Below are 22,923 nucleotides of genomic sequence, written 5' to 3' on the forward strand. Positions count from 1 at the left end.
TGGGGCAGGCTGGCTTCACCCCCCACCCCCCCAGGTCTTTGAGTTCGGCCATGTCAATCGGGCGACGGAGTGCACCAACCTGAACGAGCACAGCTCCCGCTCCCACGCCCTCCTCATTGTCACTGTCCGTGGCTTCGACCGCAGCACAGGGCTCCGCACCACAGGTGGGTGCCACGCAGCAAGCCCCTCACCGGGGCATCTGGGCCGCGGCATCCCCAGGGTGCACGGGGCCGGGTGCTGATGCCAGCTGGGGGGGGGGGGTTTGGCTTTGTGCCCCCAGGGAAACTGAACCTGGTGGACCTGGCGGGATCGGAGCGGGTCGGACGGTCAGGTGCGGAGGGCAGCCGGCTCCGCGAGGCGCAGCACATCAACAAGTCCCTCTCGGCGCTGGGCGACGTCATTTACGCCCTGCGCTCCCGGCAGGGCCACGTGCCCTTCCGCAACTCCAAGCTGACCTACCTGCTGCAGGACTCGCTCAGCGGCGACAGCAAGACCCTCATGATGGTGCAGGTAGGGGCCGGGCACCCGGCACCTGTAGACATCCCTGCAGCCAGTTGGCGCAGTTTTGGGGATGGGTTTGGTCCCTGCTCGCCCTGGTTCTGGGGCAGGCGGGAGGGATGCTGGAAGCAGGAGCTGGGCTGGGACCAGGGGACTGGGCTTGCACATGGGGTCATCATCTGATCTGCAGCCACGGTGCCAGGGGCAGCTCTGTCCCCATCTCTGCACCCCCATGAGGATGAGGGATGGGGGATGAACTTGGAGGTCCACGATCCTGCCCTCCCTGCCTGCACATGGGTGCTGTCCCTATGGGCACAATGTCCTTGCATGCTGACATCTCCCCATCTTGCTGGGAGGGTTTTATGCTCTGGCAGCTCCTCCATGCCCTGTGACCTGCCCCCCCCCCGCTGTCTGCGCCCACACCGAGCCCCCTCGGGGGCTGTCCAAGCCCCTGGCACCTGCTGCAGCTTTTCCCAGCTGTCCCTCGTGCCGGGGCAGTTGGTGACAGGGGATCCGGCTGGCTCACGCTGGCCCAGGCACGGATGGACGGGGCTATCCTGGGAGCAGCAGGTTAATAATAGCATCTCGCCAGTCTGGCACCAGCGTGTTTGCCGGTGTGGGGGAGCCCTGGGGGTGTGCAGGCAGCCGGCAGGGTGACTTTCTGCCTGCTCCTGCCTGACCGCAGGTCTCCCCCGCCGAGAAAAACACCAGCGAGACGCTGTGCTCCCTGAAGTTTGCTGAGAGGGTTCGCTCCGTGGAGCTGGGTCCCATCTCCCGCAAGGCTGAGCTGGCCTCCTGGCCCAGCCAAGAGCAGCTGGAGGTAACTAAGGGCCCGCTGGTGCCCTTCCTCTTCCCCCTCACCCCAGGGCGGGGTCCCCCTGTCTTGCCCCCATGTGTGATCCCCAGGGCTGTTTGCTGTTGGGTGTCCCACTGCAGCCGCCTCCGTTGGGGAGCATCACCCAGCGGGACACGGGCTGTCCCCAGGCAGTGGCATCCAGCCGATGCTGACACCTTGGCTCTTCCAAGCCCTGTTTTGCAGCAGCCCCGTGGTACCCCCAGAGCATATTTGGACACCTCTACCCAGGCAGGCACAATCTGCCCACGAGCCCATCCCCGTCCCTCCCCTCTGGGGACTGGCGTGGGCTGACCCTGTGGCTGTGCCCCATCTCCCCCCAGGGTGACTCGCCGGGGACCGCAGCACCCTCTGGCCGGGGCCACGCGTCCTCCAGCCCGGGGCAGCTCTCTGGCCGTGCCTCCTCCATCCGCAGGAAGCTCCAGACCTCAGGTGGGTGGAGGGGCACTGCGGCCCCGCTCCGCACCCTGGGTGCCCGGCCAGGGTCTCTCTGTCAGAGGAGGCTCCCACCGCTAGCCTCGTCCCAGCCAGATGCTGGCAGGCAAAGCCTGCGCAGGGGAGCTAGCTGATTTGTAATCATCTCATTAACTAATGGCTAATTAGCCATCGGGAGCCTGGTTAGCACTTCCCCAAGAGCACCCTGGTGCAAAGCCGCTGCTGGCAGCTCGGGGTGCATGGGGGGAGCGACGCTGTGGGGCAGCAGCAGTGTCCCCCAGGCTGAACCTCTCTCCCTTTTGATTTCAGCCTGAATTAGGGGCAGCCGAGGCTGCCAGGTGAGTGCCTGCGGCCGGGAGCCGGTGGAGGGCTCTGCTTTGGCCCCGCTTCCCGGGCAGGGCAGGGGTGCCGGGCTGTGCCGCTCATGGGGATGCTCGTGGGGATGCTTGCAGTACCAGCTCAACGCAGCACCCGCTGAAATGCCACCGGATGGGGCTGAGGCAGTGATGGCCGTGCCCCCTGCCCGGTGTGACCCACGCATGTCCCCCCCCAGGGAAGCTGAGGCCAGTCCCCGTGTGACGAGTGCCAGCCCCAGCACCAAACTCGCTGCAGGATGCGGCCCCTCACGGTGCTACGGAGAGCCAGCTGCTGGAAGACATGAAGGCTTCGGTGCCATTCCCTCGCCCACCAGGACCCGTGACCTCCTGGTGAGGTGACGGCACCTCTCACCATGAGCACCATGGGGCCAGGGTCTCCCAGCAGCCAGACCCCCATCTCAGGGTGGGGGACAGCAGTGCTGGGCAAGGATCTGCCCCCTCGGAGGCTCAGCTCTGTGACTGTTTGTTATTTTTGCTGGACAGATGTTTTTGGCCAGAGTGGGGAGCTGCTGGGTGCTCCCTCCATCTCTCCAGCTTTGTTTTTACAACAGTAGAGGTATCTGGCTGGAGGGGGGGCTTGGAGCCAGGCGAGCCCCTGGACATGTCTCTGCTACCCGCCCAAGACTGTGTCCAGGCAGCTGCCCGCTGTCTTTCGGAGCAGCGCTTCCTCCATTTTAAGCCAGAAAAAATCCCAGCAGCTCCTTTCCCCGTAGGTTTCTCAAGCCCTGTTGTTGCATGAAGGCACCCTGGTGCCGTGCATGAGCCGAGCTGCCGTTCATCATGGTGCTGGTGCTGCCAGGGCCCCGCGCCAGCCGCCCCGGCACAGAGGGAGAGTGGTTGCGGAGCTGCCCGTGTTACACAGCACCAGGGTGGATTTAGCAGTCTCAAATGAAGCTACTGTAAAGTTATTTACCAGTTGTCTTGTCAAAAGAGATCACACTGTGGTCAAGATGAAAGTGTTTGAAATATTTATACCCTGTTTACATGGTCTTGGAATGGAAAACAAGTGGGAAAAAAAACAAAAAAACCCAAACCTCCAGCCCAAAAGCCCGTTGGCTTATGTGGCAGGATGGCGGCTGGCAGGGGGCTCAGAGGAGACAGCACTATCCCCTGCACCCCTGAGCACCCACCTGTGGGTACGCTTCCTCCTGCTGCAAATAGGATGGGGGCTGGCAGGGGGCTCAGAGGAGACAGCACTATCCCCTGCACCCCTGAGCACCCACCTGTGGGTACGCTTCCTCCTGCTGCAAATAACCGACTGGATGCACTGATGGCTCCTTCCCACCGCAGCCCTCTCCTCTCACTCTTCCACAGCATATTCTATTTAAAAAAAAAAAAAGGGGGAAAATAAATTTAACCTTTTGTAAGATTAGATGTTTCTATGTATTTTAATAATTAAAAAAAAAAATCCTGTTTTGTAACAAAACTTATTTTAAATAAACTGTTAAAGCCAGTCCTCCTGCACTGCTGTTATTTCCTTGCAGGGGGTTTGAGCCCGGCTCAGGGCGGGTGCTCCCTCCTGCACTGCTTGCACAGCCTCTCCCCCACAGCTGGAGAAGCCCCTTGAATCCCTCCTCTCGCAGCTGTCTCTGGGCCAGCCTGGCAGCACAGCCCCCCAGACTGCAGCTATCGGGCTCTCTTAATTAGCGGGAGGAATTAAACCATAAGCCAGCCCCAGCGCTGCAGCACCTTGCTCCATCTCATGCTTCTCCCAGCTCTGTGGGCTGTTCAGGGCTGGAGGCAGGTGGAGCCCTTTTCACACCTCGATCAGTTCCAGGCATGGGATTGTCCCCAGAGAGGCCCCAGGTGAGGCAGCAAGGGGCTGCAGCACAGGCGGGACAGGTGACAGTAAGTTCCCTGGTGCTCAAAGCAGGCAGCATCTTCAGCCCCAGTCATGCTGTCCTGCAGTGGCACATTGCCAGGGCCTCTTGCTGCATGAGCCACCACCAGAGCCACCTCCTCCAGAGCCATGGAGCAGAGCAGGACGCTCCCCTTCATTCCTAAAATCTGACCGTGTTTGGGTGAAGTATCAGCGAGGTAGGGATAGGCTTTAGCTTTCCTGCTGGCCCCGCTACACGCACCTGAAACAGCCTCCTGCATCCCCAAACACCAGCGGCTGTCTCAAGAGCTCACAGAGAACCACGTAGACAAAACACTGCACCCCCGTGTGCTGCTACCTCGAGATCTGCTAGAGATCAGGTGGGAAGAAGAGATCTGCATCTGGCCAGGGAACGGACAAGCCACAAACGACGAAGTTCCTCTTTGGGGTGGGCTTTGGGGTGGGAACTACCCAGCAAGAGTGAAGCCTCCTCCAGGGTTTCAGCAAGCCACCTGGCTAGTGCCATCTCTCCAACTTGCTCACCGCAGCCTCCCGCCAGGAAGGGTGAGAACGGCCGGCTTCCTCATGGGAAACACAGGGAACAGAGCCCTGCTTTCCCTGGACGCTCCCAGCCAGGAGCTGTGCCAAGGTGAACAGTACTTCAAGAGATTCAGGCATTTAACACAGCTTTTTAAAAAAAGTTACAAATCTTTTAATAAAATTCATTATAAGTTACAGTTTCCTGGAGAACAGGCTCCAGTGTATAAAATGGGAGACAGGCTGGGAGGAGCAGGGGAAGCACCAACAGGAACCTCTTTCCCCACAGGAAAGAAGAAAGAGGGACAGAAAGGTTCTGACAGACATTTATTGGGAAAAAACAAACAAACAAACAAAAAAACCTCTAAGAGTGGTCCAGTGAATGTAGAAAGACATTAGTCCATGTCCCTCTGTTCCACCACCCTCCCAAATCCTTACCCCCAAAAGGCAAACACATACGACAAGTCCTGTTTAAGTCACCTATTTTAACAGATCCAGGTAGACTTCAGTTCCCAGCAACAGTCTGAAGATATTAATCTTCTGTGGCCCAGGGTGCCAGCAGGGATTTTTGAGAAGCCAAGAGACAGCCTCCTCTCAACACAAGTCCTTGAGACTACACCAGGCACGGTGTCCTGGCTCACGTTTGATGAAGCAAGCCAAAGGGGCCGGTCCCACACGGCAGTTGAAGAAGTCCCTTCTGCAGGGAAAGGGCACTCCACCCCACAGCAGGCTTTTGTGGGGCGGACGCTGCAGTCCTCGGCGTGCTGCACGGAGAGAGCGGGGCCAGCCGGCCCCAGCCCACAGAGCCAAGCGACACGAACCAACAGCACACACGGGTGAAGGATGGGCGACAAGCAGGTTTGGAGCCCTCCTGTCAGGGAAAGGCCAGCACACAGAGACAGGGCAGCCGAGAGCTTGATGCTGAGATGAAGAGCTGAAATGAAGCTGCTTCCCTACAGGGGCTTTGCGGGGCCCTCCGCCAGCCAGGTCCTCTCACGCAGCACAGGCATCTCTCCAACTCGGGTCCTCCATCCAGCCCGTAAGGCACTGGGGCTGGGCAGGCGACCCGCCAGCGAGATTCCACTTCCCTACCATGCTGTGGGGGGGAAGATGGAGACATGGAGAGAGATGAAAGCCAGCCAGACCAAGAACAGAGGGGAGCTTGGCCACCTGTGTTTGCACGTGAGGAGGTGGCGGCTGTCACTCCAGGACAGCCATGAGGAGATGCAGTTCCCGAAAGGCACTACCATGGCGGCCACTGAGCCCAGACTTGTTCTTGACGATGTTGCTGATGTTTTTCAGCTGCTTGTAGCACAGCTTGCATTTATGGAGCCTGAAAAAAAAAAGAAAACAGATAGCAGACACAGCACGAATCCTCAGCTGCCCAAGAGATGTGCTTGTTCCTGTAGTGCCAAAGATGCAAGTCAAGCAGGAGAGAAAACGCAAGCCCTGCAAATGGCCTGGAAGAGGCTGAAATGTGAGCACGGCTCTGCAGAAACACCATGTATTCAGCCCACGTCCTGATGACACAGGAGAATGGCATCCACATAAGAGCTTTTTCACTCCTCCTTCCCCCCTTGGCAGTAAAGTCCAGGGAGGAAGGAGGTGCTGGTTTTTGGAGGGCCAATTCTCAGAGCAGAGCCATCCTGTGAATGAACTGGAAATCCAGGGCCTGGCTGACAACTCGTGTCTTGTGAGGTAGAGGGTGAAGCCACAGGGTGGTTTTACTCTTGACATACTCGCACTTTGTTTAGATATGACTCAATACACAGTGACAGAGGGAAAAGCAGTCCTTGGTCTTTTTCTCAGAGCAGGAGGGTTTGGTGTTTGCAGACAAAAGGGAAGGCAAGCCCAGTCTAGTATCAAAGCCTCGATGGCGAGGAGCAAAGCTCACCCAAGAGAAAGGCTGGTTCAAAAAGGGAGCAAGTGGAAGTGAGTAAGCACCTCACCTTTCCTCTCTGGTGATGTCCACTCCGACAGAAGGTGGTGCAGCAAGGATGTCTGTGATCAGTGGCAGGAATCTCTGGAGAATGAGTTTCAGGGAGGTGCAGCCAGTCTGCACGTAACTGAAAGACAAACAGAATCGGGTCTCACTTGAATTTCCTTCCTTTCCTCCCAGCACAAAACCCTCACTCGCATCCAGTCACCGGGGATAATCTACTCAAATGACACCCCCCTTCCACCACCTGTAATCTGGTAAGGAGAGCAACAGCCAAGTACCAACATGGTCTTGGTTCGAGTCAAGACTGACAAAGTGAGCCCTTTCGAAAGGTCCTGGCATATACCCTGCTCAGTGGGACCTTTCTGCTCAAGAGCAGAGACGTCCTGCCGAGGGGACTTGGCAGGAGCCTCTCTTCCGGTAGGAAGGAAGGGCAGAAACTCCATCTGAGAGAGAGGCTGCATTTTTTTTGCCACCTAACGATGAGGTTCAAAGCAATCTTCCAAGTGACCCCAAGACTGTTGCGGGACTTCATTCCCCCTTGTCCCAAGTCGACAGTTACATTCCCATCAGCCCGCAGAGCCCACTTATTCTACAGCGATTTGACCCCTCCTGGCTGCCAAAGCTGCCTTCAATCCAACACACCTACGCCAAATCTCAATACCCTTGCTCCTCTTGCCCATGCATACTTTCCATATCTTTTCCCACACATGCTTGGCAACTCCACTGCTCTTTTCCAGGCATCGTATCAGCATTATACTGTATCTGCTGTGATTCTTCAGGATTTTCTTTCAGCTACAAAATACCCAGTGGAGCTCTCCTGTGAATATCCACACCTTGTCCCCCAAGCACACCATGTTCTTGGGGCCTCACCTTTCATATTTACTTTGGAGTAGTTTCTCTATCTGTGGCAGGACTATAGTACACAAATCCAGCTTCCACAGAGACCTGAAAACAAAAGGACACATTCCGAGACCGGGGACCGAGGCTTTACAAGGCTGAGTCGACACAAATAATGCTTTCTGGCAAAAAAGCCCAGGCGGCGACACGAGGTTTACTGAGCAAGTTCACTGACTCCCCCTTGTGATAGAAAGTAGCAGGTTCTCACATATTTTATTGACTCTCAGCAGAATCGCTTTATGAAGCCCTAAGACTTCGATTTTCCTTGCAAGACATCATTTGCCTACAGAAAAGGCCCCATACAACTCCAGCAGTTACTGGCACTGAAGACTTGAAATGCATTTCACGCTGCCATGGCCCACTGGACACGAGGCAGGTAGAATGCAGCGCTCCCAACACCCAGCCAGATGGCTCTCAAGTATCCCAGGGGCTGCCCCCACCCAGGACTCACGCTTTTTGGTTGACAATATTCAAGAGGTCCACAACAACAGACAGATCGTTGATCGCCACTGCAGAGTCCACAGAGTTCTGAGAGAAAAGGGGAAGAAGGAGTCATCTATTGCAAAGCTCAAACTGGCTAGACTAAAGCAATTGATATCAAGTGCCGCTTTTCAAAAACACGGCAGAGGAAACACGGAGCTGGCTAGGGAAGAGAAGATAACTCTCGCATGAGAAAGTTTTCTCCATGTTTCTTTGTGACCATTCAACCGCAGGTGGGACACGGCAGCACTCTGTGGTGCACCCCTGGGGACAAAAGCTGTGAGACCCCGCATTTTGTGTAAGAGGCAGAATCGGCCCCAGACAAGCCAAGAGGTGCTCAGTTGCTCCCCTCACGAGCCTCGGGTGTCTCCACATCCTTGCCTTGATGTCACCGGTGCTCCATACAGCCCGCACGGTGTCCAGATTCTTGTGGCGGCTGGTGAGTACCACACACATGGTCTCGTGGCCTTTCCTGATCTGGGACATGGCTTCCTCGTCCACGAGCTCAGTCTGGCTTTGGTTTTTCACAGCCTGAAAGTACAGATGCCAATGGAGGAGCGGTAACAGAGCAGGATGGCACAGAAGGGTAGGAGCTTTCTCTGGCCTAGGTGAGAACTAATTTTGGTGTACAGAGGGGACAGTAAATACTGACTTCCTTGCAGATCATTTTATAAACATTTTGAAACAGAAATGCTCAAATTTGTTCCAATTTCAGCTACTTCTCTTTTGCCTCTTCTACTGCGTCAATCACAAACACATTCAAAGCTTTGGAAAAACTCTCAAAATTGAAAAAAGTGAATTAAAAGTAAGCTTTCAAAACCAGTATGTTTTGATAAAGAAATGTTTTCATGGAAACCCTGTTTTTTATGTGAAATGTTCATCTGAAATCAACAAATTTTATTACAAAGCATAAAACTTGCACAATTTGTTAGACTCTCAATTTGATTCCCACTGACACCATGCTGGAATCTCCCTTCCTCTGCTCACATTTAGAGTTTGGGATCATGAGAATGCTCTGGTCCTTCTCCTTTTTTGGGACAGGGAATACCCTCCTGCTCAAGGGCCAAGAGGCCTCCAAGACGCAAGAGGGAAAGACTATTGAAATAATTACGTATGTGTAATGGCAGACACCAATTTTCTAAATGAATCACTGTCTAGCATGGGGAATTGTTCAGTGTCTTTGTCTCATCCCTTGCTCTCTGCTTTGATAACACGTTCTTCGTGAGCATGGATCAACGCTGCTGTGTTTGCATCAGCCTGCTGTCAAACGCAATGGGGGCTGGGTCCAACAACCCGGAGGTGCTAATTCCACAGGAACTGCAAGTCAAAGCAGTTGGGAGGCGGGAGAGTAAGCTGGCAAGGGAAGCACCAAGTGAGCAGAGGAAGAGCAGGAGGTAACGTGTTCTCATCAGTACTGAGGACTGGAGGCTGCAGAAAGCACCTAAGACACTCTTTCTGTACCTCAGAGAACCCCCTTTCTGATGCCACCCAACACAGACACCGGCTGGAAACTTTTGTCCAGAGACACTTACTGGTAGAAAGTCAGAGGCCTTCAGGCCAATGGGCTCATTCCTGGCTGCAGGAATCACAGACGGCTCTGTTCTGGTCACAGGAGTTGAGGAGGCAATCGGTGGCCTCTGAACCGGATCAGGCTGCAGGAGAAGTCAGGATAAAAGCTCTAGCAGTAACAATCTGGCCCTAGTCTGATGTCCTTTTTTTCTGGCCTGCTTTCCTCTCACAGCAGGGTCCTAATGCAGAAGCAGTCTCCAATTTGCTAGCATGGTTTAAGAGGCAATAAAGTATCTCTCAGGTACATGCCAAGATGCAATTAAGGTTTGCAAAGAACACGGAGATGCCCCAGCAGAAGTGCCAAGTGCTGTCGTTATCAGCATCTAAAATTAGGGCAATGGGCCATGGCCAGCCTGAAGGTGAAGAGAGAATTCTAAAGAAGCCAGTATAACGTATCCTGGCCCATCGGCTGCTTGCAGTTTTGGCTACAAAATAGCCTCAGTTCAAGCACTTGGAGAAATCTGGCACTTGGTTCTCTTCAGAGTGCCCCGATTTTGAGATGCAAGGAGAAACACCACTGCAAGTGCGAGAAGCAAACAAAAGCAATAGAGCCATCGCCTGTTGGAGGCTTGGCCTTCGATTCTACTGCTTAGGCAAGACACGTGGCAGGACAAAGACCGGAGCTGCACTTTTACTGCTCTTCAGTAAAGGAATCAGCTTGATTAGAAATCATAAAGTCTCCAGCACCCACATCTTTCACGGTGGGAGCATGAACAGCTATTAACAGATCATGCAGTACGTACAAGTTCTTGCTTTGGCAACGGGGTCTGGACATCCGCAGCTTGGCTGGACTTGACTGCTTCCTTTGCGGTTACAGGCTCTACCGAGATGGGAAGAAGTGGGAAAGCAGAAACTGATTATTCCTTTCAAGAGAAGCTGTGAGCAAAGGTTCTGTATAGCTAGACTACAAGTAGTCATTTCTTCAGACATGCAGCTCTCCCTCTTTTCAGGGCCATTAACCCCATTCCCACCAAGGGCTCATTTTCATACGCACCATCCTCAGGAGGGGCTGGAAAGGGCTCGTTGTTTCGAGGAGGAGTTCGACCTACAGAAAGAGAGAAAAAAAATAAACAAAGGAGCATCCAAGGCTACAGATTAGTGATAGGTCAACCTTGGAGCTGGGAGATCTCCAACAACTCCACAGATTAGGGCAATCAGTGATACTGCAAGCAGAGTTATCTCCTTCAGACCTTGACGCTATTGTTGAGTTTAGCCAAAGGCTTTCAGCCTTCATGGATGGGAGGGATAAAACCGGCCCGTGTAGTTCACTGCTGCTGTAGAGGTGTGAAGCACAAGGAAAGGCACTATCACAACAAACTATATTCCCGCTAAATTGATTTACATAAGTAAATCAAAATAATGACCATTAATTCCTTAGAAAGACTATCTCACTTTTCTTATTTACATAAAAATGAGATACAGGCATTGCACTATGCCTCCTAAACAATAATCTCTGCTTTAAAAAAACATTTTGCCTTTCCTTCTTTAATGGAGGCTGCTGATTTTATACATATCAAAATTCTAAGTTAATAAAGATCCCATAACACAGTAGTCCTTTCTAATCAGGACAGGAAGGCAGCATGCTTACAACGGAGCTCTGGATTCTGAGCCAGGCTTTGACCAGACATCACTGCACCCTAGTAAAGGCGCCACCTTCCAGCAGTTCACCAGCATGATCTGTGGTTCAGAGTCCAAGCACAGAATATTAAATAAAAGTTTTCTAAACTCTCCCAGTCACAGCTGAAGCCTCTATTATAGTAAGCCAAAGCTCACTTCTACTGAACCAGTTTAGCGCCTACAGCTCTAATCCAAACAACATGCAAAAGCACAATAAACCCTGGTACTGACAGATAGCGTTCTTGGGCTGGAAGATCTCTTTGTAATCCTCCGGGTTCTGGATCTCAGCCTTTGATTCCTTCTCATCCCGGTCATCTTCACTGCTGGGACTGCGCCTCTCGCTCTCCGAGTTGTGCTTCACTCTGCTGTGGAAAAAGAGATGCTGTCAAGGGCAAGTCATATGGACTCTGTCAGAGAGAGAGAGAGCGAGCACTAAGCTCCTTGTACGTTTCCTTAAAATCTTGAAATTCAACAAGCCAGCAGATTCTCTTACCTTTGTGGCTTGCTGCAGCTAGTTGAGGGCCTGTCATAGATGCGGCGAAGGGAGGACCCCGTGGGGGTAGGTGGCACAAGAGGCTCGTCGTCCCTGATCAGCCCATGAGGAATGGAACCCGATTTTGTGATTCTGCTGAGATCCACAACGAAGGAAGAGACTGTGCTTTGCGCAAAGGAAACTCCTATCTGCAGAGGCAAAAGATCAAGGTTATTCACCAGGGAGCAGGGTGCACGCCAGCCTTTTTGAGAACAGGCATGATGGAGTGACCCTGAGCAACCGTGCTTGAGAATTTCTCAGTTCAGTGCTCTGACTTTTTCAATTGGAACCTGCCAATGTTTTATGAAAGGGTATGATAAAACTTTTGCCAAGCATAGTTTCTAAATATTGGTCAAACCAAGCCCCAGTTCTTTCCTCCAGAAGCCAAAGAGAGCACGAAGCAGAGCACGAGGCTGCTGAAAGCAAAAGCACACAAGCTCTGTCTAAGTGCTGGGCACATTGCAGGCCCTGGCCACTTACAGTTGGACATAAGCTTAAAGGTCAGAAGGCCTGCAAGGAGGCAGGAGGATTTTATCTCATGTTTCACAGCCGCCTCCCCACCTCCTCAGGAGCAGTGGCTTACCAGCTGGTTGTTGCAGATAGATAAGTCAGCTACTTTCCCCCAGTTCACCAAGACCACATCAAAACAGCGCTCTGGCTCCCAGCCGTACACACGCAGCGAATCCTGGAAGCCACTATACAAGCAGCAGCCATCTGGGTTGAAGAGCACGCACCTGGGAGGAAGGCAGGTGGAGAATTAGGCACAGCTTCCCAACCTTGCTCAGTCCTACAAGGACCCCAGGGCTCTATCCCTGACTTCACTGAACGCCTCCAGCCCCGTTTCTAACAATGAACCTACCAATGTGGTGTTCACCTGTGCAACATCTCCAGCAGCCCAAACTTCTCCCCAGTAAAGGCTCTCTTTCAGGAAATCCTCCTTTCACCCCCACTTTAGTCTCTGCCTAGTACACTGCAGAAGGAATTCAATATACCTGACAGGAGTAGCCTCCTCTTCAATACAGCTCACAACTTGAAACTTCTCCAAGTCCCAGAACCGAACAGTCCTGTACACACAACAGAACAAAAATCATCGCTCATCCCTCTAGAAATCTGCTGTAGAATCCAGTATTGAAATAATACGCTAATAGCTAGAATGACTTTCGCTGTTGTGCACATAGATGAACCTACACAGAAGGCTAGTCTAGCTAAGATCTGTGAATCCAGCCACACATGCTTAGAGGCTCTAGATATGGATAGGTATGTAGAGCTGACCCAGAGCTAAGAGGACACCCTGCTAGCTGAGCAGGACTGCTTGCTGTTCAGATAGGACATCAGCTGGATTAGTGAGATGCTTGAAGCTATCGCACTGTTTTCTAGTGGGGTAGAAGGTGCCATCGATTTTGGATGCAAAGGCAAGATCACCATGTTCTGCGCATCACAGATGTGATGTGCTGCTGGCTAGATGTCAGGCTCTTGCAATGGCAGGTTTGAGTGGTGCGATACTCCTATTTTCTACGTTCCTAAAAGGAAGGGCATCAAGAAAGGGAACCGACGTATACAATTCCCTTCTTTCTCCCTCCCCTTCTGTACCTGTCAGAGCTGCCAGAAGCCAAAAGGTATTCATTGGGATGGAATTCAACTACGTTTACTGGGCCGGTATGTCCTGTAAACTCAAACATTATCTTCCCAGCAGCCAGATCCCACAGCTGGAAGAAGGAAAGAACAGAGACATTCTTGAAAAGATTTAACGTTAGAGAATTCCAATACACTTTGGATTTCCTTGTACTGGCAATCTTCTAACCCTTCTCCCCCTCCAAGAACAGACTCAAGTTTGTCAAAGAAAGCAGTGATCAGGAAAGGAGTACCGTCCCAGTCATTTAAGGCTGCATTTTTTTTTTATCATCATCTTTTTTTTTGGCATTCTCTTTTAAATTTTCCATTTAATTTGTCCCCTAGAAGTTTCTGGTTTATATTTAGAGACTGGGATAAAATACAGCAGTTCCACCTGTCCCCCCCACAAAAGCAAACAAACAAAAATCCAAAAGCTCTGAATCCCTTAGCAATTCATTCTTCCCGTGCTCTAGTCTCCACTGAAAAATCCAGAGTGAAATGACTGATCAGTTTATTTCATGTGAAGCTGAAAACAAAAATCAGTCCTTCGCCCACATTCCTCCATACCACATCTGAAACAACTGAAGTCACTGTTTCAGTCGATACTTTTCTGAATTCCTTCTCTTTCTCTGCTCAGTCCTGACAGCAATTTTCAGACTGATAATCACGTGCAATGTGTATGATAGCACACCCCTACTGAATTAACTGAGCAGAGCCAGAAATTGGTATGGTAAAGCAACGTGCTGTGGACAACTCATTCTGTAACATTTACTGAGACGACCGAGGCCAATGTTCAGGTATCACAACTCTACCACCATCAAAACTTGAACTTTCACGTGCATAGTGCCAACATGTCTGTTGGATAAGTGCATTTCAGCACATGCAGCTCTTTCCTGGATGTTGTGGGCCACTGGACATGGTCCTCATAAACAGACTGGTCCCTGCAAAGCCACAGGGCTCAGCTGGCTGCCTAATGAACTGAAGGTGTTTATGAGCAAGTGCTGGTAATGCCTGGTAAAAAGACGATCCCAGCATTCCTATGTGCCACGAGCACATAAGGAGAGTGTCACAATAAATTACCTTCACAGTGTGATCATCAGCAGCAGAGGCTAACCATTTCCCATCAGGACTAAAGCGGAGACATCGAACTGCTTCTGTGTGACCCTGAAATGAGAAAAATAAATAGGTTTGGGTTTTTTTTTTTTTTGCTTTTCTTCCTTTAGAGGGAATTCTGGCTTTTGTCTTTCAATCCTATAAAATAAAATGAAATAAAATGAAATCAAGTAACTGTTTCACAGAGCCCACAGCTCACAGAACACTAAACACTACGCTCAAGAGCTACACCCATCCACACTAAATGAGTGTAATCCCTCTCTTCTAGACATTTCTGGCATCAGTTTAAGTACGGTAAATGCACATCTGGCTTAATTAATAAGAATCAATTTTAAATTACACAGATTTATGGGTGGTCAGATAGAAGTGCTGTGCCATTAAGTTGATTTCTAAATGAAATTAATATACGGCAAGTTCTTTGGGTAGAAAAAGGCCCCAAGAACAGAACCATCTCAGTGCAGTGGGGACTTGCGTGGTAGTATCAGTCACAGTATAAAGAAACACTCATGGATGCTCTCCATCCCCCACTGAAGCCAGCCAGACTATAGTACATTAACTCCTATAATATCCATTTCATATTCCCATACAGTTCACAGAGGCCCGCAGAGGTTTGCCAGGCCACTTCACAAATTGTGCAGATCTTATTTTCATACTGGAAAACTAGGGAGTTAATCGTACGTAATGACTTTAAGGTCTGCTCGCAAGTCCTCGACAGAAATCTTTCTTCCCTCTTGGCCTGAAAACTAATGAAGCATTTTACCTTGTACCTGAAGACACAGCCTTTTCTTCTTACATCCCAGAGCTACAGGAAGAAAAGCAAACAAAAGATATGCTTAGAGCAGTGTGCAGACACAGCCTTCTTCTTACATCCCAGAGCTACAGGAAGAAAAGCAAACAAAAGATATGCTTAGAGCAGTGTGCGGGGAGCCCAAGAGTCCCGTCAGAACAAGAGCTCTCCCTGTCACCAAGCTGATAGACACTGCAGAATGAAAACACTGAAGGGGCTGTTGAACCCATTTGCTTCAGGGGTACCTAATTCCTCAATCGAGAATCACTTCTGTAAGGTGTTTCTGACTACAGAAGCTGTTCCTACAGTCAAATACCAGCCTGGAGCAGTGTGCGGGGAGCCCAAGAGTCCCGTCAGAACAAGAGCTCTCCCTGTCACCAAGCTGATAGACACTGCAGAATGAAAACACTGAAGGGGCTGTTGAACCCATTTGCTTCAGGGGTACCTAATTCCTCAATCGAGAATCACTTCTGTAAGGTGTTTCTGACTACAGAAGCTGTTCCTACAGTCAAATACCAGCCTGATGAAGCATATGCAATCCACAGCAATCCGGACATCTGCGCTTGCTGACACCGGGTTTCGGCTGGCACCTTACTCGGAGCCACATTCCACAACAGAGGAGTCACACTCATGAGTTACCACTGTGAAAATACATGCACGAATTTCACAAGCACTCGCAAATACACCTGCCCACACACATGGAAATGACGATGTACAGCATCTACATCTACAGCTTGGCACAGAACATGTTCTGGCACCCTTCAAAACAAAGATACTGCAAGTAAAGAGGGCAATCTCTAGGGGAAGCTGGGTTTTACCTTAATGTTTGTGTCCAAAGAGCCAGATGCCACAAAGCTTCCAAAAGGATGGAAGTCGAGGCTGCAGATATTTGCTTTGTGACCAAGTAAGGTACGAAGAACTGGGAAAAGGAGCAGCAGAGCAGGGAGAAGGAAGAGGGAGCAAATATTTAGTAGTTCATTTCCTCCAGACACCATGCAGAAGTTTAGCCATACCATCCTCACCGTTAAGCACATGCTAATACAACGTACACTACACATGCTACACATTGTTTATTCATCTGTATACCCTATTTTATGGAAATGTTTCCGACTTTACCCTTGCAATGCAAAGAAACAGCAATAGAGGGCCCATGTTCAACGATCCTAATTAAAGTCCTGTCCTTAGGTGTGGAAACTATGAATAAAACTCCAAAGGTCTCCGTTCTGAAATTAAAACTAAAAAGCCACACTTTGAGGCAGCTGTCAGGCGGTGTATCTTTCCACTTGTTACAAAGAGAGCAAAAGGGCACGAGGGGAACAGTTTTAGCCAGGAAGTGAAAGGGACATTTGATTGCCTGCATCCTTCACCTTGCAGCTATTAGACAGACCCTTTCCCAGGACTCTGCACCCCCGTCCAGGCACAAGCCTGACTTCTACCTCTTAGGTTCCAATATTCGCCCTGGACTCCTTCAATCACCCCTTGCAAGAAGCATCCCAAAGACTGGGAAAGGACGCTTAGGAAGCATGAGACAAAGAAATGATCACAGTGTTTCAGCAAGTCATCAACCAAGTAACACCCCTTGTAATTCTGGAAACCAGAAAGGACCAGTAGAACTGGTACACCATATCTCTGAAAGCAGAGACGAATGGAGAACTCAACTTTGAGGAAGAAAAATTGCTCAGATAATAACAAGGGCAATCTCTCTCCATCATCCGTCATCTGCAACAGTCTGATGATTCCCCTGGCAGAAATTAGCTCTTGAGCCAGACCTGGAGTGGTCATTTGCACAGACACTGGGTCATAGGTCTCCTACTAAATTCAGCCAGATCAGTTACTCTCCACTGGTAGAGCCAAACTATTTTATAACTGAACTGATTCTAACAGAATGACAAAGTGCTTTTTATTATTTATGCCACCTGCTGTTTGCCTTCTTAGCTCAGCCAGTGTAAATCTATTTTCATTACACATTCTTTCTATGAACAAGCAACAACCTATAAGAAATATTCAGTCATTTCATGGTATTCCTGCTGGAATGCACTCAAGTGATTCATGATATCTTTGCAAACTTGTTCTAGGATTTGAGAAAAATGCAATAAATAAAGCATGACTCAACAGTCGGTCTTTAAAGGATCAGAGCTTGATGAGTACATAGCTTTTACGATTTATTAAAAATTAGGTCTTTGTCTATTTATATGGCCATGCAAGAGCAGAAGAGGAGAAAAATCACTTGAGGAAAAAAAGACAAGTTAGAACCTAAGAACGAGAACAAGAGGTCAGCAAGCGGCGGATTCCTGCACTTGTGCAGAACCTAATATAGTTAATATTTCCAATCTGATTTTAGATCCGTTTATTAAGGTTGACAATTTTAAGCTGAGACTCTAAACACAAATTCTATATGCCTAGTTACTCTATACATGCTTGGAACCTGATCTGGAATATAGATTTCAACACACTCGGGTTAAAACCTAAAAACTAGTTCCTCAAATCAGTCTCCACAATACACGTACAAATTTCTGCTCGAGTAGGCATACACAGCTCTACAGTCTCAGTAGGAAGTGCATAAAAGGCCTCTAAGAGGGATGGAAATTAAGATGAAAGCAACGCCAGGCTCCTGTGCCTTCTTAAGTTGGAAACCTTTTGGGTCAGCATAGATATTAAGCATAAGGATATTCCAAAAAGCGTGCATTAACAGAAGTGAAAACTCATGCAAACGTACTTTTGGCAGCTTCCAGGTCCCAAACTCGAATGGACCCTGACTGGGACCCTGCAACAATGAGTTCCTCGTTTGTATTGATCTGTAGGCTCTCAATGGGCGTCGTATGGCCTGTCAAGCTCTGCAAAGAAAACGACAAGTCACGATCAACAGCTACTGACACAGCCCTGTCCACAGTGGCATTGTTCACGCTCGATCGGTATGTAAAGTATTTAGCCATGCATCAGGGCCACCTGGTTGTGCCACTAATCCTTTTTCCTCATCAGCTACCAGTATGGTAGAGCACCCTAAAGACCATCACTGCATATAGCACCGTGCATGTATCTTCCACGTTACCCCACTTTCTGGGGCACACTGACTAATTTTTAAAGGATGCATCAACAGAGACATGGGTAGTTAAACATTAGGTGCGGATGCCCAGACAAGGTTGACACATGCTTACATTATAAAAATCATGCTGTGCAAGCACAAAGGCGCCGTGTTCGCTCTAAATGGGTCACGTAAGTGTCACGAACCGGTTACAAAATCAAAGCGAGAGCAAAAGCAGGGCTACTTCGAAACCTCCACATAAGCAAGGAGCCATACGTTGCTGCCAGCAATGGGTGTCACAGTGGTAACGTGGTGCTATTACTGAAGTATTAACTTGAGGCATAAGGTAGTAATTCGCATGTATGCAGTTCCTTTCATCCTTGAGCATCTAAAAGCTTACAAATTACATAAGTATTTTGAAAAGGCCAATATTTAATTAAAACACAAGAATATTTAAAACTAGCTCTAGAAAACCAATACCACTATTGCAGACTTTGTGCTTGCAAATTAAGCAACATTCTATGCTTTACTCCATCCTCAAACAGGTCTTTTTAAATAGCTAAGCTAGCTCTGTGCCTCCCACACACATACAGAGGCTGGGAACGCCAGTTGAAAGCTGCCTGTTCTGATGGGGTTTCTTAGGATTTCACGTGCAACTGAAATCCTCTACATACTCTACAGCTGCAACTGTCACTGCTTAGTGAGAAACAAAGCTCAAACTTGAACCAAGTCGCAATGCTACTTGAAAAGTTCCTCTTTTCCCTCTTCCCCAACACGTAAACATCGGAATCCTAACAATATAAACACTAAAGATGCATTTCAGAGGACAAAATATACAGCACAACCCCAAAAATCAAGATTCTTTTGATACACAAGAAGGGCACAAGTCCTCAGCAGCTCCAGTCAGTCCCCACCTCTCAGAAACACCAGCTTCTAAGGTCTGTGGTTCCCAGGAAGCGCAGGAGAGCTACAGCTCTCTGCTCCCACAGGAAGGGTACGGAGATATTTAGTCCTTCAACCTTCCTTCTCATGGAAGGCAATACCCTGGTTTCAAACTACTGTCATGCCTCCACCAAGGGCCTGGAAAGACACAGCTTAACAACGCTACGCAAGAAGCGCAGCGCTGCCAAAGGTGAGCAACTCCTTTTGCACCCATTTCAACCTCTTTATTTTTCCATTCATTTACTGAGGTCGAGTATAAAGTAGACACATTCTCCTTTTAGCCTTTTTGACCCTACTTTCCCGATTTCTTCCTCACAAGGTTCACACTGGCTAGAGAAATGCCTTCCATTACACAACATTATTGTGTTGTTAATTAAACAAGTGACAAGGGACACTTGCTAAAGATGGTTTTCCACAACACCCACTCAAAGCAAAAGCAATACAGGACAGACATCTGTTAAACATATTTATGGTGCACTTCAGTGATCACTACTGGCGTAACCCTACTCTTTCCAACACGCTGTGCCCAGCGTTACTCTTCCTCAGGCAAGTTAGCAAAGTATTCTGACAAAGTTTGTGCTGGCAGTTAGTGACTGTGGGACAGGTGGGGACGCATCCTGCTGGGGATGTTTCCTGCCGTGGGGGCAAACTCCAGGGTATAAAACTGGCCCCTGTAGCTTGCACTATAAAACTAGCTGATCTTGTACAAAACTCTGCGTTTAATTATCTGTAGCCTGGTAACGGAAGGCACAATACTCATTATCTGAGCAAGCGCTGGCGCAGCTGAAGCAGCCAGCCATCCCAGATTCTCTCTGGAGCAGTGGTCTCACCAGCTAACGAATTCCATCCCTATCTTTAGCTAGAATTCGGTCACCCAGCTTTGTGTTGGTAAACTCTATTCACAAGTCCCACAGGCTACAACCCAACAATCTTTCCCCTCATTCCCCACCCTCCATACCTCAAAATTAATATTGCCATCACCCAAAAGTTGAGAACAGGCCTGTTCTTACCATGATGCAGTTGGGCTTGTTAACTGACCATATGTTGACCCGACAGTCATATCCTCCAGTTGCCAGCAGCCGGCCTGAACTTTTCCCCAGGACTAGTGAGGATACATTGCTGCTGTGAGCTGTGATCTCTTCTGCACAAAACAAAGCAAAGGGTTATTACAGACTAGTATAACAGTTTTCCATGCCATCCCTCCCAAAGGACTAAAAAAATATTCTTCCTCCAGAAAAACTTTCCAGCTTCCACTGGACAAGCTGCAGCAGCCCACAGTTCAGATAAGAAGTCACACTGTTATCTTGCTTGAAACAGCCCTCCTTGGCTCTGTCTGCTGTACTTAAGACACCTGCTGACCAAGCTTCACAACTCCAGTGCTCATGTGGCTTACAAAAAGCATCTTCTCTCACTAGCACCAGCTCGGTAGCTTTTAAAGATTTGCTCAACTGTGGCAACCTGCTCACAGAAGCTGCTTTACCGTCGGTACCTGGGTGGGTCTCAGTAAGCCGAGCTGCCTGAGAAGCTGCAATAATACGCAACAGTCAGAGTCATCTAGCGAAAGGCCCTGTAATCCTGTTCTAGAAAGCAGCAGCAGACCGTCCAACCTGAGAACTGGCAGATTAGCAGCAGTACAGTTTGTTACCTTACACAGAAAAAAAAGTCAGACTCAGCAGCAGGGATAGGTGGAGCTCCCTTCTCTGAGCTTTGGCAGAGGCTTCGCTACATTCCCACTATGCAACACAGGTGAAACTTAGCAATGCAGAGTGTGAAACTGTGACAAAGGAAGGATGAATATATATCCAAAAGTGCACAAAAGAACAAATGCGATTGATACTAAAAGACTGTTAAAGAACTGGGGGCTGAGGGGAAGCTCTGACACCGAGAGGGCTTCGCAATGACAGACCTCCAAGGAAGCCTCATCATAAAGAAACAAGTTTGGTGCAAAAGAGAAGCCAAAGGAGCATCTTTGCTTAGACATCTAATTTTCACAGTGGATTTTCAAATCCACTCAAATTTTTGGCAGGGGCTTTTGGCAGATGTATTTACCAATTTCTTCCACTTACAGTTCTCTTCTTTAAAAGTTCATGGGATTTGCGTGCCTAATAGTTATGAAGCTTGTTTGTAAAAAGCTAGGTAGTAATCAATTCAGCTTTCGTTCGGATTGTTTTGGCGGGAGGAGCAATTTGATCACTTTACACGCAACGCTAATCCAAAAGGATATTAGACAGCTGCCATAATAATTACAGGTACTTTGATGTCAAGCTCTCAGAGTGCTTTTTTGAAAGCAAAACTGCGCAACTTTCACTTTAGCCGGAAAAACACCTTTCAAATTACAAAGGCAACTGGACCGTAAATTACATGAGAAGGGCAAATCTGAAAATATGCTTGTATTGTGTTGAAAGACCAATCTTCCATACGACAACACTGAAGTATGTCTATATACACAGACCTGAAGGTAACAAACAGTACAATTAGTATTAATAGACCAACCCACTAGTTAAAATTGAAAGGATATAGATGCTGAGCATTGCTGCCGAAATGAGTGCGTCAGCAGCTCCACTTCTTCCCTCGTCTTGATTTCATTCTTAATAATATATTGCAAGTTTAAAAGTCATTGCTGAAGCATTCAACCCTGTGTTCCTAAAAGCCAGGTTATAACCCGATGCCAGCCTTGGCCAGATCGCACCATCCTCTCCCTCGGTGAAGTGCCAATTTCCTCAAACCCACAATTGTGGGGTTTTTTTTAATAGAGTATTCATCACCAGATATCACCCACCAGCTCAGTAATACTAAGCTCCTAATTAGCATCGCTGAAACATTTCTAACATTCAGCACGCTTCTTGCTCTAAAGAGGATGCTAAGATGGGGCAGAGCCTAGCAAAAATGAAGACCAAGAACGGAGAATGGAGATTGATCAACTTTCAGCTTTTCCTATAACTGGAGTTTCAGGGATGGGGAGATAACATAGCAAACTGGCTTTCTGCTCAAAAAGATATGAAATTACTAAGTCAATTACCTCAGCTCCCTTAATGTGTTACCAGTCAAGGGTACCGTATTTCTGCTAACCAATTCCTAGACCTCAAGTCACTGGTCTAAAGCTCGTGCTTCTGCACAGCCGATCACTTCCCGCTGCTTCTAAGCATTCCTCAACAGCCCCTATGAAATTACTCATCAGTGACCAGCAAAGCAGCTAGAAATGGATAGTCAGCAGCTGTTTACTGCTCATTCTGAGGAATTCTTCCTCAGAATTTTTCCCATTATTTTAATGGGTGTAAAAGCAGCAGATTCTTACTGTCGCTTGCAAAGCAATTTCAAGAGAATGAGACATACAGGCCCTGCAAAGATCACCTCACCCCTCCTGCAGCAAAGAGCTCAGCGCACCTTCAGTAACAAGTGAGCAGCAATGAAGGCCGACCCCAAACAGGCTAACCTGACACGGAGGGAACTCCCCGCTGCAGCCTGGGCTCTGCGGGGGGCTGCCATCACCCCCTCGGTGGTTCTTGTACTACGTGAGAGTCACATGGGGCTCGCTAGAAATTTCAGATAGCGTTACAGCAACCGATCAGAAAAAATACAGGCCGTGAGCCTTTGAAAATAGCAATGACAAGGCCCTACGCTATTCCACTATGCTGCTATGTTTTCAAAAAGGATTTCTAAGAGTTAAAAATTCCAGTCAGCAACTTGGAAAGAAGGCCGGGGCACCCACACCCAAGGCAGGGATTAGCTGGTTCCCATCACAAACCGCCTCTGCCACCCCCCTTCCAGCTGGGGAAGCTCCTCTGCCCTCCCCCGGGCGGGCAGCCCGGCGACACTCACGCAGCTTCCACGCCGTCTTAGTGGTGACGGCCACGGCCATGTCTCCGCGCGGCGCCCCTCCCGCGGGCGGGGG

The 22,923-nt window shown here is 49.3% G+C and overlaps 2 protein-coding genes across 3 annotated transcripts in view; one reads left to right on the forward strand and one right to left on the reverse strand.

The window, feature by feature from the left end:
* Window positions 1-3,307, forward strand: part of KIFC3 (kinesin family member C3) — a 17,913-nt gene extending 14,606 nt beyond the window's left edge. The window contains 5 exon segments of the mRNA XM_019475004.1: window positions 35-164; window positions 281-510; window positions 1,184-1,318; window positions 1,675-1,783; window positions 2,340-3,307. Of these exon segments, the coding sequence (XP_019330549.1) occupies window positions 35-164; window positions 281-510; window positions 1,184-1,318; window positions 1,675-1,783; window positions 2,340-2,365 (630 nt within the window). The 3' untranslated portion in view covers window positions 2,366-3,307.
* A 1,142-nt stretch (window positions 3,308-4,449) lies between these two features.
* On the reverse strand, window positions 4,450-22,916 carry KATNB1 (katanin regulatory subunit B1). Of its 2 annotated transcripts, none has more exons than XM_009290739.2 (19): window positions 22,851-22,916; window positions 20,042-20,172; window positions 17,784-17,901; window positions 15,886-15,986; window positions 15,041-15,082; window positions 14,248-14,331; window positions 13,147-13,262; window positions 12,549-12,620; window positions 12,140-12,290; window positions 11,518-11,705; window positions 11,256-11,386; window positions 10,402-10,452; window positions 10,151-10,227; window positions 9,371-9,490; window positions 8,220-8,369; window positions 7,810-7,886; window positions 7,332-7,406; window positions 6,469-6,585; window positions 4,450-5,852 (listed from the first exon to the last, which is right to left on the reverse strand). In XM_009290739.2, exons 1-19 carry the CDS (start codon window positions 22,888-22,890, stop codon window positions 5,720-5,722), a joined length of 1,974 nt encoding a protein of 657 aa, XP_009289014.1. In that variant the 5' UTR covers window positions 22,891-22,916; the 3' UTR covers window positions 4,450-5,719. The 2 variants fall into 2 exon arrangements, with proteins under 2 accessions (XP_009289014.1, XP_009289013.1); XM_009290738.2 differs by having other exon boundaries at window positions 4,451-5,852; window positions 11,256-11,389.
* Between the last annotated feature and the right edge of the window lie 7 nt (window positions 22,917-22,923).

Source organism: Aptenodytes forsteri, unplaced genomic scaffold, assembly GCF_000699145.1.
Source record: "Aptenodytes forsteri isolate BGI_AS27 unplaced genomic scaffold, ASM69914v1 Scaffold14, whole genome shotgun sequence".
NCBI lineage: Eukaryota > Metazoa > Chordata > Aves > Sphenisciformes > Spheniscidae > Aptenodytes > Aptenodytes forsteri.

Bases quoted from the DNA above. Each gene is read 5' to 3' on its own strand.
- KATNB1 (XM_009290738.2), bottom strand. From the start codon at position 22,890: ATGGCCGTGGCCGTCACCACTAAGACGGCGTGGAAGCTGC. The intron at 15,083-15,885 runs GTAAAACCCAGC...TTCTTCCTGTAG, and splicing joins CTTTGGACACAAACATTAAG to CTCTGGGATGTAAGAAGAAA. The intron at 12,621-13,146 runs GTACAGAAGGGG...TTGTGTGTACAG, and splicing joins GCTTCTGGCAGCTCTGACAG to GACTGTTCGGTTCTGGGACT.